Consider the following 17,249-nt stretch of genomic DNA (forward strand, 5'->3'; position numbering starts at 1 on the left):
ACGTACATAAATAGCAACATGAGAACCAGGAGTTCTAATGCTGGACATTATCTCTAGGTGAAAGGATTTCCGATTAGTTCACTGGTAGTATGGCATCACCCAAGATAACAAAGAAGCCTGGTATAGTTTTTCCTGAAAAAGAAAGCCAATTTACTACATTCAGTACTGACTTCTCTGCCATTTTTCTGTAGATAATGCGTGGAGTTTCCAATGTTTACCTATAACTTATTAAAATGGACAGAGCATGGAACATTCTACTTACTTCCAGGTGAATTCTTCACATTTCCTGGCTTTTGAAAGTTATCCTTCCACAAATCTTCTAAGACTATGTATCTTCGTAAACCCCAGTCATATAATTTCTCCCCACTGACCTGGACAAATACGATGGCTTGTTGTGGATAATAAAGAGAGGCAGCTAGTCCCATGAACCCAGGTGGATACACCAGCTTCTTTATTTTTGACCCTCTAGCCAAAAGAAGTCCAACAATGCCAGCAAAACCAATAACACCAAGTCTTGGAAAAAAACCAGGAGGTGCATTTTGGAGATATTCATAGCAGTCTAACCCCCAATGAACCAAGCTCTGCATCTTGGGCTTTGTTTGTGAGTACATTTCCTGACACCAACTTGTATATGGCTCACAATAATGTCGGAGATGTGAGATGCTTTCTTCAAGCTGGGTCCTTGGCTCCTCCACATATTTAGATTGACCCTCAGGAACCCAGTAGAGTGAAAGTTCATTAACCTTCACAGAAGTTTTGTGAGGTGAGTCCCTTTTAGGTGACGCATAGACATTAAAGGTGAGCAGACTCAGGCTGGCTGGCCCCACAGACCTCCGAATTACCTTGAACATGTTGCTGACAGAGGTGGCTCCAGCGGGGTCACCCCGGCCCCGGCCCCTCCCACTACCTACAACTATTTTCTGAGAACGGTATATGCTGGAAATTGAGGGCATGACACCAAAGCGCTGCTCAGGGAAAGCAGGGAGGGTGACAGAACATGAGAGACTCCCAACTCTGGGAAATGAACAAGGGGTAGTGGAAGGGAAGGTGGGTGGGGGGTTGGGGTGACTGGGTGACGGGCACTGAGGGGGGCACTTGACGGGATGAGCACTGGGTGATATGCTATATGTTGGCAAATCGAACTCCAATGAAAAATATACCAAAAAAAAAAAGGAAGATTAGTTAGCTCAGAAAAGCTGTGCTAAAATGGCCCATCTTGGGTTGATCGTTGGACAGGGCAATTTGTGTGTTTTTCGAATATGAACGGTTAAATTGTTAAGAATTCATCCGTAATCATTTCTTACACATGAGAATGTACTCAGTGACTTGATAAATAGTTGCTAAGCAGTTATTTTTTTAAAAAGCAAGACCAAAGCCACTGTACTAGTTAGGAATCACGTTTGTTTGGGTTTTTGTTTGTTTGTTTGTTTTCTTTTTTTAGGAATCATGTTTGGATTAAGCAAACTTTCAGAAAGATGTATTCTTTCTGAATACAGGAAAGATCCCCACCCCCACCCCACTCTGCTTTCCCTGGAGTCTTTATAGTAATATCAAGTAGAATAAATTTCAAAATAGAATACTTTTCCAGAAATAATGCTTAAAATGTCAAATGTATATAAACTCAACAAAATTACAAAACACATGAAACAAAATTGACAAAATTAGATATATAATTCACAATAATAGTTGGAGACAGTTTTGAATATATTTACTGTGATAAGATATATATACTATACTACAAAATTTGCTATTTTAATCACTTGTAAATGTACAATTCATCTTAGTTAATTACATCATATTTCACGATCATCACTACTATTTCCAAAACATTTTAATCTACCCCAGACAAAAACTCTGTAACTCTGTAAGCAATAACTCCTCATTCTACCCTTCACTCTTATCCTTCTAATAATCTATAATCTACCTTCTGTCTCCATTTATTTGCCAGATCTAGATATTTCATAGAAGGCAATGCATACATTGGTCCTTCTGTACCTGTCTTATTTCATTTAGCATAATTGTTTTGAGGTTTATTCGTGTTGTACCATTTGCCATTCTTTCCTCTGGATGAATAATATTCCATTGGGTATATATCCATATTTTGTTTATCCATTAATCTGTTGATGGATACTTGGATTGTTTCACCTTTGGCTATTATAAACAATGCTTTCATGAACACCAATGTACAACTACCTGTTGAAGTCCCTGTTTTCCATTTTTTAAAGTATAAACTTAGGACTGGGATTGTTGGTTCATATGGCAATTCTGTTTAGATCTTTGGGAATCTGCCAAACTGTTTTCCATAGTGGCTGCATCACTTTCTATTCTCACCATCAATGCACAAGTGTTTCAATTTCTCCACATATCTATTCAAGTCCTTTGCTGATTTTTGATGGTTTATCATCTTGTTGTTCAGTTGTAGGAGTTCTTTATATGTTCTAGATATTAAGCCCTTGTCAGATATATGATTTTTAAATATTTTCACCCATTTATAGGTTTTCTTTCAACGTTCTTGATACTGATAATGTTAATTGTTATGAAATCTGATCTACCTATTTTTCTTTTGTTGTTTGTGGTTTTGGGGTCCAAGAATCATTGCCAAATACAAGATCATGAAAATTTACTTCTATCCTTTCTTTTAAGAGTTTTATAAATTATGATTCATTTTGTGTTAACTTTTGTGTAGAATATCAGGTAGGGGTAAACCTAATTCTATTTTGTGTGAAAATTTAGTTGTTCAACACCATTTGCTAAAAAGCCTGTTCTTTCCTACACTGAATGGTTTTTGACACTCTTGTTCAAAAGTCAGTTGGCAAAAAAAAAAAAAAAAAAAAAAAAAAAGTCAGTTGGCTATAAATGAATGAGTTTACTTCTGGACTCTCAGTTCTACTACATAGGTTTGTATTTCTATCCATAAGCTGATACCATAGTAATTAGTCACTGTAGCTTGGTAGTAATTCTGAAACCAGAGAGCATAAGTCCTCTGAATTTATACTTCTTTTTCAACATTGTTTGACTGTTTGGAGCCCTTCACAATTTCACATGAATCTGATTCAGCTTTTCCATTTCTGAAAAAAAAATGTTGGAATTTGATAGGGATTTCACTGAAATTATAGATTGCATTAAGTACTACTGAGTTATTGGTAATATTACATCTTCCTACTTCATTAATATGGGATACCTTTCCATTTATTTAGGTCTTCCCTAATTCCACCCCCCCTTTTTTTTTTCTTTTCTCTTTAGAGAGGGAGTGGGGGAGAGAGAGAGAGAGAGAGAGAGAGAGAGAGAGAGAGAGAGAGAATCTTAAGCAGTCTCCGTGCCCAGCATGGACCATGACATGGGGCTCAGCCTCACAGCCCTAAGATCATGACCTGAGCTGAAATCAAGAGACAGACACTTTAACTGACTGAGCTACTCAGGTGCCCCAACCTATCCTCATTTTTAAAAAGTTATTTTGCCCTTTGGCTGTTCAGCTTGAGTCCTTTCCATTATTCTGTCTTCCAGATCACTGATATATTCTGACCCACTAATCTACTACTGGTTCCCTCTAAGTGTTTTTTATTTCAATTATTGTATTCTTCAGCTCTGGCTGCTTCTTTTTTTTTATTTTTTCTATCTCTTTATTGAAAGTATTACTGAGTTCTTCCACTCTTCTCTCCAATCTGTATCTTTACTATCATTACTTTAAATTATTTATCAAGCATATTACTTATTTCCATTTAATTTTGTTCCTTTTCTGAGGTTTGTTTCTTGTTTTTTCTTTTAGAGCATATATTTCCGTCTCCCTATTTTTCCTTGCCTTGTTGTGTTACATGTCTTTATAGATTTGGCCAAGAGCTACTTCTCCTAAACTTGAAGGAATAACCTTGTGTATGGTTGTCCCCAGTGTAGATTGTCACCAGATGCCTGGTGACTTTTGCTGGCTACCTGGACCTGTGGCTGGTGTGGGCTGAGGGTCCTGGGATTTTCCACATAGCAAGCACCCTTTCAAAACAGCTAAAGCTGAAGTAGATGCAACATGGGGTTCTATGTGTTGAGAGCACCCTAGCAGGACAGCTGAAGCTGAAATGGGTACAAACCAGGGTGTCTCGAGCATGCTGTGCAGGGAGTGTCTTGACAGGGTGGCTGGAGTTGATGTGGTATATGGGCCAGGTTATCCCATGGCTCTTCACACAGAGGGCAACCTGGCAGGAGAGCTGAAGCTTAATTGGGTGCAAGCCAGGGAGTCTGAAGGTGCTCAGTGCAGGGAATGCCTGGCCAGGAGACTGGAGCTGAGAACAGTGTGGGTGGGAGTGTTCTGGGGCACTCCATACAAGAGGCACCCTGGCAGGATGGCTGAAACTGATGCAAGCATGGGCCTGGGATTCCCTGGGCACTGCATGCAGGGGGCACCCCAGCAGGGCAGCTGAATCTGAAGCATACATCAGTTGACAGATTCTAGAGTGCTCTGTACCAGGGATATCCTAGCAAGCCAACTGAAGCCAAGGTGGTATGGGCCTGGAGTGTTCTGGGGCACTTTGCTCCTGTGTTCCCTTGGCACAAAGGCTGGGGTTATAGCGAGCACTAACCAGGAGCGTCCCAGTGTGCACTGCCCTGTGGCCACCTTGGAGGGATTCTTGGGGCTGATGTGGGCTACGGACCCAGGTCTCACTGAGATGGCATGTCAGTTAGTGTGCCCAGACTGTACTCTCTGCTAAGGTGGAGGGGAAGTGTGGACAGTGGAGACCATTCTAGCAGCTCCCCTCCACTGTGTTTGGCAAAGTTCTAGGGCTGGCTCTTTGATATGCTAGTTGCTTTCTTAAACCATGGCTTTTCAAAGAGAAAAGAAGGAAAAAATAAATGAAAGAAAGAAATAAAGGAGGGAGGGTGAAAAGAATAAAAGGAGAAAGAAAACAAAAAATCTGCAGCTCATTTTCTGTACCCTAGCTCCATCAGCTCTTTTTCTGTACCCCAACTCTACCCCAGCATGGGACTGTGGACCCAGGGCTTTCTGAGGCAGCAAGCCAGCAAGTCAGCGATGGCATCCAGACCCTGCACTGGTCTGGGCTTTTCAGGTGGATGGGGAGCACTAAACCATGTCACTCTCCAGTCCCTCTGACCTGGAAAGTGTTCCTGGAGCTCCTCCTCCATTTAGCTGGTGAAAGTCTACTGCTGTCTCTCTTTTTTTTTATGCTAGCTGCTCTTTTACTTTTTTAATTATTTTTTCAAGTTTTTCTTTAAATTCCAGTTGGTTACCATACAGCGTAATATTAGTTGCCTTTTTTTTCCTTCTGTGCTGGAGGATAGAGAAAGCTCTTCCCTGTCCTTCAGCACTATTCTTTCTGTCAGTGTGGGGCTGGAGGTTCCCTTTGTTACCATGTATCTATCTCTCTTGTTCTCTGCTGCTTTCTCTGTCTTCTTCAGTGGCCTTCAGTTCTTCAGGAGAAATTGTTCTGTATATAGGTGCACTTTGGTGTGTTTCAAGGGGGTGAATTCAAGGTCTTCCTACGTCACCATCATGGACCAGAATCCCCCCTCAACCCTTTTATAAACTTTAGACTGTTGTTTAATGCCCTTTTGTTTCAACTTGAAGAAATCCCTTCTTGTTAGGCAGTTCTAGTGGTGATGACGAATTCCCTCAGTTTTTGTCTACAAAAGTCTTTATTTCTCTCTCATTCTTTTTTTCCCAGGTTTTATTTGTTTTATCTCCATTCATTCATTCATTTATTCATTTTTAACTTTTTAAATTCCAATATACTTGTGTCAGTTATAGAGTGTTATGTTAGCTTCAGGTGTACAATAGAGTCACTCACCAATTCTATACATTAGTCAGTGCTCATCATAACAAGTGCAGTCCTTCATCCCCATCACCTATTTCATCCATCCTGCACCCATCCCCCATTCTGCTAACCATCAGTTTGTTCTCTACCAATAAGAGTGTGGTTTTTGGTTTATCTCTTTTTTTTCCCCTTTGTTCATTTGTTTTGTTTCCTAAATTCCACATTTGAGTGAAATCATATATTGTAAAGAGAAAATTTTGCCAGAGAAACTGTTCTTGGTTGGCAGGTTTTTCTTTCAATATTTTGAATACATCATCCCACTCTTTTCTGGACTGTGGGGTTTCCGAGAAACCTACTAAAAGTGTTCTGGGAGCTCCTTTGTATTTGACAAATGACTTTCTTCTTGCTGTTTTACAAATTCTCTCTTTAAGTTTTGATTATTTGATTATTTGGTTCTACAGGACTTGGCATAGACCCTTTTGGGTTCTACCTATTTGGGAACTGTATGGCTTCACAAATCGAGATGTCCATTTCTCGACCAAGATTTGGAGAGTTCTCAGATATTTCTTTAAATAAGCTTTCTGCTCTTTTCTTTCTCTTTCTTTCTCTTTCTTTCTCTTTCTTCTTCTTCTTCTTCTTCTTCTTCTTCTTCTTCTTCTTCTTCTTCTTCTTCTTCTTCTTCTTCTTCTTCTTCTTTCTTCTTCTTCTTCTTTTAGGACACCCATAATACATACATTATCTCACTGGATTTTGTCCCATAAGTCTCATATGCTTTCTGAACTTTTTAAATTTTGTTTTCTTTCTGTTCCTCTAACTGGATAATTTCACAATACCTCTCCTGGAGTTCACTTAATTTTTGTTCTGTGTGATCAAGTCTGATGTTGAAGCTCTCTATTGAATTTTCAGTTCAGTCACTATATTCTTCAGTTCCAGGATTTCTATTTGGTTCTTTTTTCATGTTTTTTGTTTCTTTATTACACTTCTCCTTTTGTTCATGTACTGTTTTTCCTGGTTTCATTTAGTTGTCCATCTGTGCTTTTTTGTATTTCACTGAGCTTCTTTAAGATAATTATTTTGAATTCTTTCTCAAGAAGTTGATGGATCTCCATTTCTTTAGGGGCAGTTACTGGGGGTTATTAGTTTCCTTTGGCAGTGTCATGTTTGCCTGATTCTTCATGATCTTATAGCCTTGCATTGGTGTCTCTGCATTTGAAGGAGCAGACACTTCTTGACTCTATAGACTGGTTTTGGCAGGAAAAGACCTTCTCCTCCTGAGTCTCCAGACTGATGGGACTGCCTCTGGGATCATGGTTGGGTGAGGCTGGAGCTGGGCCATGTAGCCACTGTGGGGTCCAAGGTCAGGCCCAGTTAGTGGACCTTCTACTGGTGGTATGGGTTGGTGTGGCTCCTGCAAGGTCTCTGGACTGGCAATATCCCTGAACCTTGGTGTACAGGGTCACAGGGCTGCTTCAAGGTTTACAGTAAGGCCTGGATCAGTGGATCTATAATCAAGGTCACCAATGAGAATGGCACTTCCTGGATCCTTTGATGAATGGGGCTTGTGGCAGGGTAACAGAAAAGTTGGGTTGGAACTGGATCTGTAGGAGGCAGGCTCCTTTCAGGTCCACAGCCAAGACTACGATCAGTGGGCCTGCTACTAGAATGTAGGTCTGCTTTCTTAAGGCTGCCTTTCTCAAATCTGGCCTCCACCAAGCTTTTGAAACCTCTGATCTAAATCCCCAGATTCCCACAGAGGCATTTTTGTCTGTGGATGACTGCTAAATCATTGTTTCTATATGGGGATAAGGCTGCGGATCTCCTATTCTGTCCTCATGCTGACATCTTTACCCATATTTTTCTCTTTAATGTAGGTATTTATAGCTATAAGTTTCCCACTGAGCATTGTCTTTACTATATCCCATATGTTTTGGCATGTTGAATTTTTTAAATTAAATTTATCTCTGAGTGTTTTCTAATTCCCTTTGTGATTTCTTTGATTCATTGGTTGTCTGTAAGTGTGCTGTTTAATTTCCATGCTTTTGTAAATTTTCCAGTTTTGCTTCTCCTATTGATTTCTAGTTTCACTCTATTGTAATCAGAGAAAATATTTTGTATAATTTTGATCTTTTGAACTCCATTGATTCCTTGTTTTGAGCCTTAATAATGCAGTCGGGTCTAAATAACTGCCATGTACACCTGAAAAATGTGTGTCTTCTGCTGTTGTCGGGTAAAGAGTTCTGCACATGTCTGTTAACCCTGCTAGTTTATGTTCAAGTCCTCTATCTCCTTACTGTTCTTCTGCTTAGATGTTTACTCCATTATCAAAACCGAGAAACTGGAGGGTATTATGCTGAGTGAAATAAGTCAATCGGAGAAGGACAATCATCATATGGTTTCACTCATACGTGGAATATAAGAAATAGTGAAAGGGACTATGAGGGAAAGGAGGGGAACTGAGCGGGAAAACTTAGAGAGGAAGACAAACCATAAGAAACTCCTAACTCCAAGAAACAAAGAGTTGCAGAAGGGGAGGTGGGTGGGGTGTTGTGGTAACTGGGTGATGGGCGTTGAGGAGGGGCACTTGATGGGATGAGCACTGGGTGTTATACTATATATATTGGCGAATTGAATTTAAGTTTTAAAAATTTTTAATAAAATAAAAATATAGGTACACAAATATAGGGCATGGAAAGTAAAATCCTTTGGTATTTCTCTCTTTCTATGACAACTGGTATTAAAGTTCTAATGCAGTTCTTGTTTTTTGTCTATGCATTTTTTAGTACATGTTATGTAGTAATTATTCTTTTTATTTTTTTTTACTATGCATTTTATTTTATTTTATTTTATTTTTAATTAACTTTTATTGGTGTTCAATTTACCAACATACAGAAAAACACCCAGTGCTCATCCCGTCAAGTGTCCACCTCAGTGCCCATCACCCATTCCCCTCCAACACCCGCCCTCCTCCCCTTCCACCACCCCTAGTTCATTTCCCCGAGTTAGGAGTCTTTATGTTCTGTCTCCCTTCCTGATATTTCCCAACATTTCTTTTCCCTTCCTTTATATTCCCTTTCACTAGTAATTATTCTTTTTAAAAAGATGTCACAGCATACATAATATTCAACTGCTTTGTTTAATTAAAATTAGTATACACACAAAAAAATAAAACTGAGGCATTGAAGTTTTCAACTACTACTAGAGAATTAATTTGCCCTCCAATTATGCCAATGATCGTTACATATATGGGGGGGTTTCTTTGATGCATACATGGTTATAATTGTTATAGCTTGATGAACTGACCCTTGTATCAATATATAATGTCCTTGTCTCTTGCAACAACTTTTGATTAGTCTATCTTGTCTATTATTATAGCCAACCAAGTTCTCTTCTGATTACTATTTTTTGAGGAATATCTCTTTGCATCCTTTCACTCTGAATCTATATGTGTAGATCTAAAATGAGTCTCTTGTACAAAGCATATGGTTGCACCATGTTTTATTGTGTCTGGATCATGTTTTGTTTTTCCATTGTGCTAATCTGCCTTTTGTTAGGATTTTATCTATTCATATTTAAATTAGTTTTTTATAAGGAACTACTTCCACCATTTTTCTGGGGTTTTTGTATGTCTTACACCCTTTCCATCATTCATTTCTTCCATTGCTGCCTTCATTTACATTTGGCTGATTTTTTTGTTATGAACCACTTTGAGGCTCTTCTTGTTTCCTTTTGTGTATATTGTGAGATATGCTCTTTGTGGTTACCATGGTGATGACATTTAATATTCCAAATTTAAAACAATATGGTTTGAATTGATGCCAACATCAATAGCATTCTAGATGATTTTTTGAAATGTGTAAAATATATAAGACTAAAGAAACTACACATAAGCCCTATAATCTAGTTGATAAAGTTGTTTCCCAAGGAGGATACAGGTTAACAATTTTGATGCTGATGCACATGCATACTAAAATTGAGCAAATGACTATGTGGATGGTGGTTGGTGGAACACAGGTTTTTCACTTTTGGAGAAGGAATTCACAGATAAGCAAGGGAAGGAGGCTAGAATGGACATTATAGTAATGAATTAGAATTGGAAACATCAGCATCAACTCGTGTATATTAATATACACACAGATGATTCCATGTAGAAATACTTATACACATGTTTATATACATGGGATAGAATACACACATGCATTTCCTTGTTCTGTCAGCTAAGAGGACTTAGAAACAATGGCACTCCAGATCAAAGAGCAGACTTAGTGCCTATATATTATTTAATTTTTTGCTTTTCTGTTATAGCATACAAAATCTGTACATAATTAATGTTTACAACTAGAATTTGGAAATAAGTATAGGGATCCCTGGGTGGCGCAGCGGTTTGGCGCCTGCCTTTGGCCCAGGATGTGATCCTGGAGAGCCGGGATCAAATCCCACGTCGGGCTCCTGGCATGGAGCCTGCTTCTCCCTCTGCCTATGTCTCTGCCTCTCTCTCTCTCTCTCTCTCTCTCTCTGTGTGTGTGTGTGTGACTATCATAAATAAATTTTAAAAAAATAAACCTAAAAAAAAAGGAAATAAGTATATACCTGTTAAATCATCACTACAACCTATGCCATATAGATTAACTGCCAAAGATTTCTTTCATCATCTTATATATTACTTTTTATAAGAACACAACAATTGGGGCAGCCCGGGTAGCTCAGCAGTTTAGCACCGCCTTCGGCCCAGGGCATGATCCTGGAGACCCAGGATCAAGTCCCACATCCAGCTCCCTGCATGGAGCCTGCTTCTCCCTCTGCCTGTGTTTCTGCCTCTCTCTCTCTGTGTCTCTCATGAATAAATAAATAAAATATATTTTTAAAAAAAGAACTCAACAACAAAAACATAGATGAGAGGAAGTAAAAGGTAGAGTTTTTGTATGTGAATGAACTTAAGGTGTTATAAGTATAAAATAAACTGTTATATCTATATTTTTGTAAGCCCCAAAGTAGCCACAAACCAAAAGCTACATTAGATTCACAAAGGATAGAGAAAGGAATCAAAGTATACCACTAAGGAATATGATCAATTCACAAAGGAAGACAGCAAAAGAGGAAGAAAGGAATAAGGAATAACAAAACAGCCAGAAAATAATTAGTAAGATGGAATTAGTAAGCTTTACCCATCAATAATTACTCTAAATACAAATGGATTGAATTCTCGAATTAAAAAAACAAGAGACAGGGGCACCTGATTGGTTCAGTCACTTAAATGTCTGCCTTCAGCTCAGGTCATGATCCCAGGGTTCTGGGATCAAGCCCCTCATATGGCTCTCTGCTCATGGGGATTCTACTCCCTCTTCCTCTGCCTACTGCCCACCCCCACTTATGCTCTCTCTTTCTGTTAAATAAATAAATAAAATCTTTTAAAAAAAAAAGAAGATACACAGAATGTTATTATATTAATTATAAAGGGCTCATCGCCAACAAGAAATACCAATCATAAATAAACATGTACCTAACATAAGAGCACCTAAATATATTAAGCAAATACTAACATATCTGAAGGGAGAAACAGACAAAAACACAAAACTAGTAACCTCATTTTCAACAATTAAAAAATCGAGACTGTAGTCAATAAGGGAACACTGGACTTGAACTGTACTTTAGGAAAAAATGACTACAAAAAATGACTACAATAAATACACATAGAACATTCATCCAACAACAGAATACACATTTTCCTCAAGTGCACATGGAATACTCTCAAGACAGTTAGGTCAAGAAAATACCTTAGCAAATTTAAGAAGATTGAAATTATATCAAGTGTCTTTTGTAACCACAATGGAATAAAACTAGAAATAATTACCAAAAAAAAAGAGGGAAATTCACAAATTTATGGAAATTAAACAACTGGAAAGCCAATGAGTCAAAGAAGAAATCAAGAGAAAAATAAACAAAATCTGAAACAAATAAAAATGGTAACACAACATACCAAAACCTATTAAATAAATAAAAGCTATATATGGCAACTCCATAGTTAACATTATACTCAATAGCAAAAGGCTGAAAGATTCTCTTTTAAGTTCAGGACGAGGGTACCCACTTGCAACACTCCTATTCAACATAGCACTGGAAGTCCCAGCCTGAGCAATTAGGCAAGAAAAAAATCAATAAAAGATATAAAATTGGAAATGAAGAATTAAATTGTCTGTTTGCAGATGATATGATCTTATAGAGTGAAAATCCTTAATACTCAACAAAAAAAATTGTTAAAACAAATCTAAAAATTCAGTAATATGGTCAACTAATATTTGATAAAGGAGGCAGTAATACAAAATGGGATAATATAATCTCTTCAATAGTGATACTGGGTAAATTGGATAATTACATGCACAAGAAAGAAATTCAACCCCTATCTATACCACTTACAAAAATTAACTCAAAATGGATTAAAGACCTAAGCATTAGACTTGAAATCATAAAACTCTTAGGGGGGAAAAAGCTCTTGACATTGACTGGTCTTGGCAACAAATTTTTGGATATAATAACCATTCAAACGGTTATAAGTTTTTTATTTCCATTTCCCTGATGGTCAGCAATATTAAGCACCTTTTCATTAGGCACCTGTTGCTTATTTCCATGTCTTCTTTGGAGAAATAGCTGTTGAGTTCCTTTGCCCATTTTTAAAATCAAGTTATTTGTTTTGTTTTTTGTTTTTGCTCTTGATTGTAGTGGTTTCCTAGATATTCTGGATATTAACCCTTTATTAAATATATGGATTGCAGATATTTTTCCCATTCTGTAGATTTTCTTTTTACTTAACTGATTGCTTCCATTGTTATTCAGAAGCTTTTTAGTTTGGTGTAGTCTCAAAAGTCTATTTTTGCTTTCATTGCCTGTGCTTTTGATGCCAATACCATTGTTCAGAAGCTTTTTATCTATGTTTAGCTGTAAGGCTCAGTCCTCTGTCAAATTTTGTACTCTCTTATCGTGTCAAGCACTTCCCCTCCACACACACACACACACACACACACACACACACACACACACACACCTACTACCCTATGCGCATATAAACTCATCAACCAGCATTTTATGGTGAATCATCAAAAAGGACTCAGTCAAAAGTTTGGTCAATATCAACTTTACTTTTTAAAGTTTTTATTTATTTATTCATGAGAGACACAGAGAGAGAGGCAGAGACAAAGGCAGAGGCAGAAGGAGGCTCCCTGCAAGGAGCCTGATGCAGGACTCGATTCCAGAATCCTGGGATCAGGCCCTGAGCCAAAGGCAGATGCTCAACCACGGAGCCATCCAGGTGTCCCCAATATCAACACTTTGACCTTGTAATATTTTATGAATTACATTTAGAGCTCTCAATATCCAGCTGAAATATTAGATGAAGTTAGGCTAATAAATAATAAGGGATACTCTAAGTCTCCCATTTCCTCCATGGGAGACCTAAGTGTGTGCCTGCCATGGTTGTCTGCCTACTTCAGGATGGGCATTGTCAGGCACAGGATACCCCAACCTTCTCACAATACAAATTATGACACCTGAGGTCTTTAAATTACTTTATATGCTTGCAAAAATTTACCTCTAAAAAACCTCACTACCCACCTCCGCCTTTTTTTTTTTACACAAACAGCTAGATTTAGCCACAATTATTTCTTCATATAACTTCAATACCACCTCATTATGTACCCAGGTTTTACACAAATGTCTACTAATTACAGTGGAGAAACCACAGTATGATGATCAGTCTGAAAACTAACAAGCACTTAACTCACTGGGTCCATAGGGACTTAACACAGAAGCCCTGGTGAAGGCTTTCAGTGTTATTCTCTGTATCTGTGTCTTTAAACAAGCTGAACCCCCTGTCCTGGAGTATCTTTCTCTCCCTGCCCATAGGTAACTCCTTATCTCTCTAAATGAAGTATTATGGTACCTCCTGATAAATACTGTTCTGAAATGTCCACAGGTCTTATGGAGATGTCATTTCTGTGTCCTGTACAGAGATATGTGTGGCACTAAGGTGGCATTTTAATCATACAGACTAATTTTCCACTTCCATCTCTAGCTCCCTTGGGAACCAAGGAAACCCACAACAGTATAAATTGCATATTAGGAACTCAATAAAGACTTCTTCATGGGGGATCCCTGGGATCCTGGGTGGCTTAGTGGTTTAACGCCTGCCTTCAGCCCGGGGCATGGTCCTGGAGTCCTGGGATCAAGTCCCACATCGGGCTTCCTGCATGGAGCTTGCTTCTTCCTCTGCCTGTGTCTCTGCCTCTCTCTCTGTCTCTCATGAATAAACAAAATCTTAAAAAAAAAAAAAAAACTTCTTCATGAAAGACTTAATCATAAGCTATGAAAACACCATAGAATAAGGGCAGCAGTGATCTGGTCTGCTGTCTCTGTCTGAGCACTCACCTGTCTGAGAGATGACCACCTATGAGTCCTCCCACCAGCATTCCAGTCATGAATAGGAATTGAACAACTGATTTCTGTGACTGATAACTACATACTAGGTCCCACTGGAAGAGAAGAAAACCAGCACAGAGGAACTTTACAGCAGCTTAAAATCCTTCAGTGTCACATACTGTAAAAGTCATCAGTGGACAGACTCCCCTTTCCTACATTTACTTACCTTTATCACTCAAGTCTCAATTTAAGCATGACTTTCTTTAGAAATCCTCAACTAAATCTTCTAGGTTATATTAGCGCCAATCTTATATTCACTTAGCACTTCGTACTTCAGTGGTTCTCAATCTTTGCCACACACTAAAAACACTGAAGAGATTTTCTAAAATACTGATGCCTGCATTTCTTACCTGGATCAAAACACCTGATTTTCTTCTCTGAGAAGTAGTCAGGGCATGGAAATTTTTCTTTTTAATTAATACAGGCATTTCCAATTTGCAACTAGATTGAAAACAAGTGACCAAAAAATAACTTTGCACACATTATATCAAGTACTTACTTGTCTAATCATCAGCATTCACATTATATTTAGTGGAATTCATGTCTAGTTAGTTGATTTCACTAGCCTCCAATTCAATGTAAGTGCTTAGAAATTATGAAGGCAAATACCGTATGATCTCACTTATATATGTAATTTAAGAAACAAAACAGATGAACATATGGGAAAGGGAGAAAGAAAAAAGAGAGATAGGGAAACGAGCCATAAGCGACAACTATAGAAAACAAACTGAGGGTTGATAGAGAGAGGTGGATGGGGGATGGGCTAGAAGGATGATGAGGGTTAAGGAGGGCACTTGTAATGAGCACTGGGTACTGTATGTAAATGATAAATCACTGAATTCTACTCCAGAAACCAATATTACACTATATGTTAACTAAAATTTAAATTAAAAAAAAGATAAAGCAATCACTATTTGCTGAAAGAATGAAAGAGAGCTAACTACAGAATCTACACAATAACTGAAGACTTGAGACACCTGGGTGGCTCAGCAGTTGAGCGTCTGACTTTGGCTCAGGGCATGATCTCGGATCCAGGGATCAAGTCCACATCGGGCTCCCTATGGGGCGCCGGCTTCCCCAGCTGTCTATGTCTCTGCCTCTCTCTGTGTCTCTCATGAATAAATAAATAAAATCTAAAAAACAAAAAACAAAAAAACGAAGACTTGAACTATGTTTATCCTGTTATTCTACACACCCGAGCACCTGCGTGGCTCAGTTGGTTAGGCATCTGCCTTCAGCTCAGGTCATGATCTCCGGGTTCTGGGATCAAGCCCCATGTCAGGCTCCCTGCTCAATAGGGAGCCTGTTTCTCCTTCTTCCCCTGTTGTTCCCCCTGCTTTTGATCGCCCACTTGCTCTGCTCTCTCTGTCAAATAAATAAATAAAATATTTTAAAAGAAAAGAAAATAAATTCCATATATAAATAAACACCCAGACCTAGTACTCACAAGAGGTAAATGAGGCCTCTTACCTCAGTAATGATGGTGGAGGGGAAGGAACTTTGGTCATACACCCAGCCATCCAGACAGGTCTCTTTGTCTGGCTCAGTCATGTTGGTGAAGGTTCCATTCACATGAAGAAGCTGCCACTGGGGATGGATAAAGCGGTGACATTTATCCGGCCTCAAGTCTGAGTCCATTGGGATGGAGATTCTCAGGAGGGCATCAGGACTGAGGATCTCAGTATCATTGTCAGAAACTGTGTCATTGTCAAGGATGTTCACCCAGCAGCGATGACCAGGAATGGCTGCAGTGAAGTTCTCCAAAAATATTTGACATAATAGCACCATCAAAGAGGGAAAAATTAAAACCATCTGAAGGATCTGGTATTTCCCCAGGCCACCAACTTGATCTAGGAGCTCCTGAAAGGCCATTGAGTACAAACAGGTGATCCTCAAGAGGAGACTTTATGGAGATAAGTTCAAAGGGAGAAAATTGTTTCCTTCTATTAATTCACAATAAGTCAAGTGTGACCTCATGCCAGTTTCTTATCAATCATTCCTGCAACAGAGCAGTGGAAGCAGTATTCCCAGTCCTACTGGAATCAGGAGGTGTTAATTTTTTAGTAAAGTCAGAGAGAAAATTATTTACCAGAAATACTTCTGTTGACAAAGAAATCTGTTTAAAATTTTAATCTCCAAATGTGCTTGTCCTAAGTGATCTTCTGAAAGAGCATTGGACTTTGGCATGTACATAACTCTCCAAATAAACTAAAATAAACTTGCCATGCAGTCTTCAATCATTTCCAGGATATGGACTTTGAGAGACAAAAAGTGAATGGCTGTGTGATTTTTCTGTGGAAAGAACAAAAAGCAAGTGTTTATCTTGTTTGGTGCTGAATTTAGATTAAAATAATTAAGAAATACAACCCTTTATTTTTAATTAGAACAAAGTGGAATGTGGTGCAATTACTACCTTTTGGTGACTGATATTGCACTTCTGTTTAAATCACACCAGGAACTTGTGATGACTTTAGATTTCCTTGCAATGTGAATTGGATGTGGTAAGAGGAAGGATGTAGTAAGCCCATGCAAGAGTTTATTTTCTCAGGTTTATTTATTCACTTACCTAATATATTTGAGGATCTTTTCTGTGCTCATGTTTAGAGTCCTTAATTGGTGATATCATCATTATGAACAAGGCCTCTTGTTCTGTCTCTGATAGTGTTCCTTGCCAAACATGTCTTTCTCATGCTGATATAGCAATTCCAAGTTTCTTGTACCTACAATTTTTGTAGTATAAACTTCTAATCATTTAGGTATTTTTTAACTGAAGTGTTTATTGAGGGGTGTCTGGGTGGCTCAGTTGTTTAAGCGTCTGCCTTCAGCTCAGGTCATGATCTCAGGGTCCTGGGATCAAGCAGGAAGCCTGCTTCTCCCCTTCCCTTTGCCGTTTCCCTTGCGTGTGCTCTCTGGCTTTTTCTTTCTCTGTAAAATAAATACATAAAATATTTTTTAAAAAGAACTATTTATTGAGATTATTGTAGAGTCACATGCAGTTTTAAGAAATAAGGAGGATCCCTATGC

The 17,249-nt window shown here is 38.5% G+C and overlaps 2 protein-coding genes across 3 annotated transcripts in view; both read right to left on the bottom strand.

Moving 5' to 3' along the window:
* LOC121471484 (solute carrier family 22 member 10-like) overlaps positions 1 to 16,474 on the bottom strand; it is a 31,715-nt gene extending 15,241 nt beyond the window's left edge. The window contains exons 1-2 of one of the 2 annotated variants that reach the window (XM_041722294.1): positions 15,696 to 16,464; positions 14,175 to 14,278 (exon numbers count right to left, since the gene is read on the bottom strand). In XM_041722294.1, the coding sequence (XP_041578228.1) occupies positions 14,175 to 14,278; positions 15,696 to 16,097 (506 nt within the window). In that variant the 5' untranslated portion in view covers positions 16,098 to 16,464. Of the gene's footprint in view, positions 1 to 14,174; positions 14,279 to 15,695 lie in introns of both variants that reach the window. The other variant, XM_041722295.1, reaches the window with a different exon arrangement.
* Positions 141 to 1,469, bottom strand: LOC121471486 (MICOS complex subunit MIC26-like). The gene has a single exon (XM_041722299.1). The coding sequence runs from the start codon at positions 951 to 953 to the stop codon at positions 255 to 257; it is 699 nt and encodes a 232-aa protein (XP_041578233.1). The 5' UTR covers positions 954 to 1,469; the 3' UTR covers positions 141 to 254.
* Positions 16,475 to 17,249: the final 775 nt, after the last annotated feature.

The sequence above is a fragment of the Vulpes lagopus genome, chromosome 11 (assembly GCF_018345385.1).
Source record: "Vulpes lagopus strain Blue_001 chromosome 11, ASM1834538v1, whole genome shotgun sequence".
In the NCBI taxonomy this organism is placed as follows: domain Eukaryota; kingdom Metazoa; phylum Chordata; class Mammalia; order Carnivora; family Canidae; genus Vulpes; species Vulpes lagopus.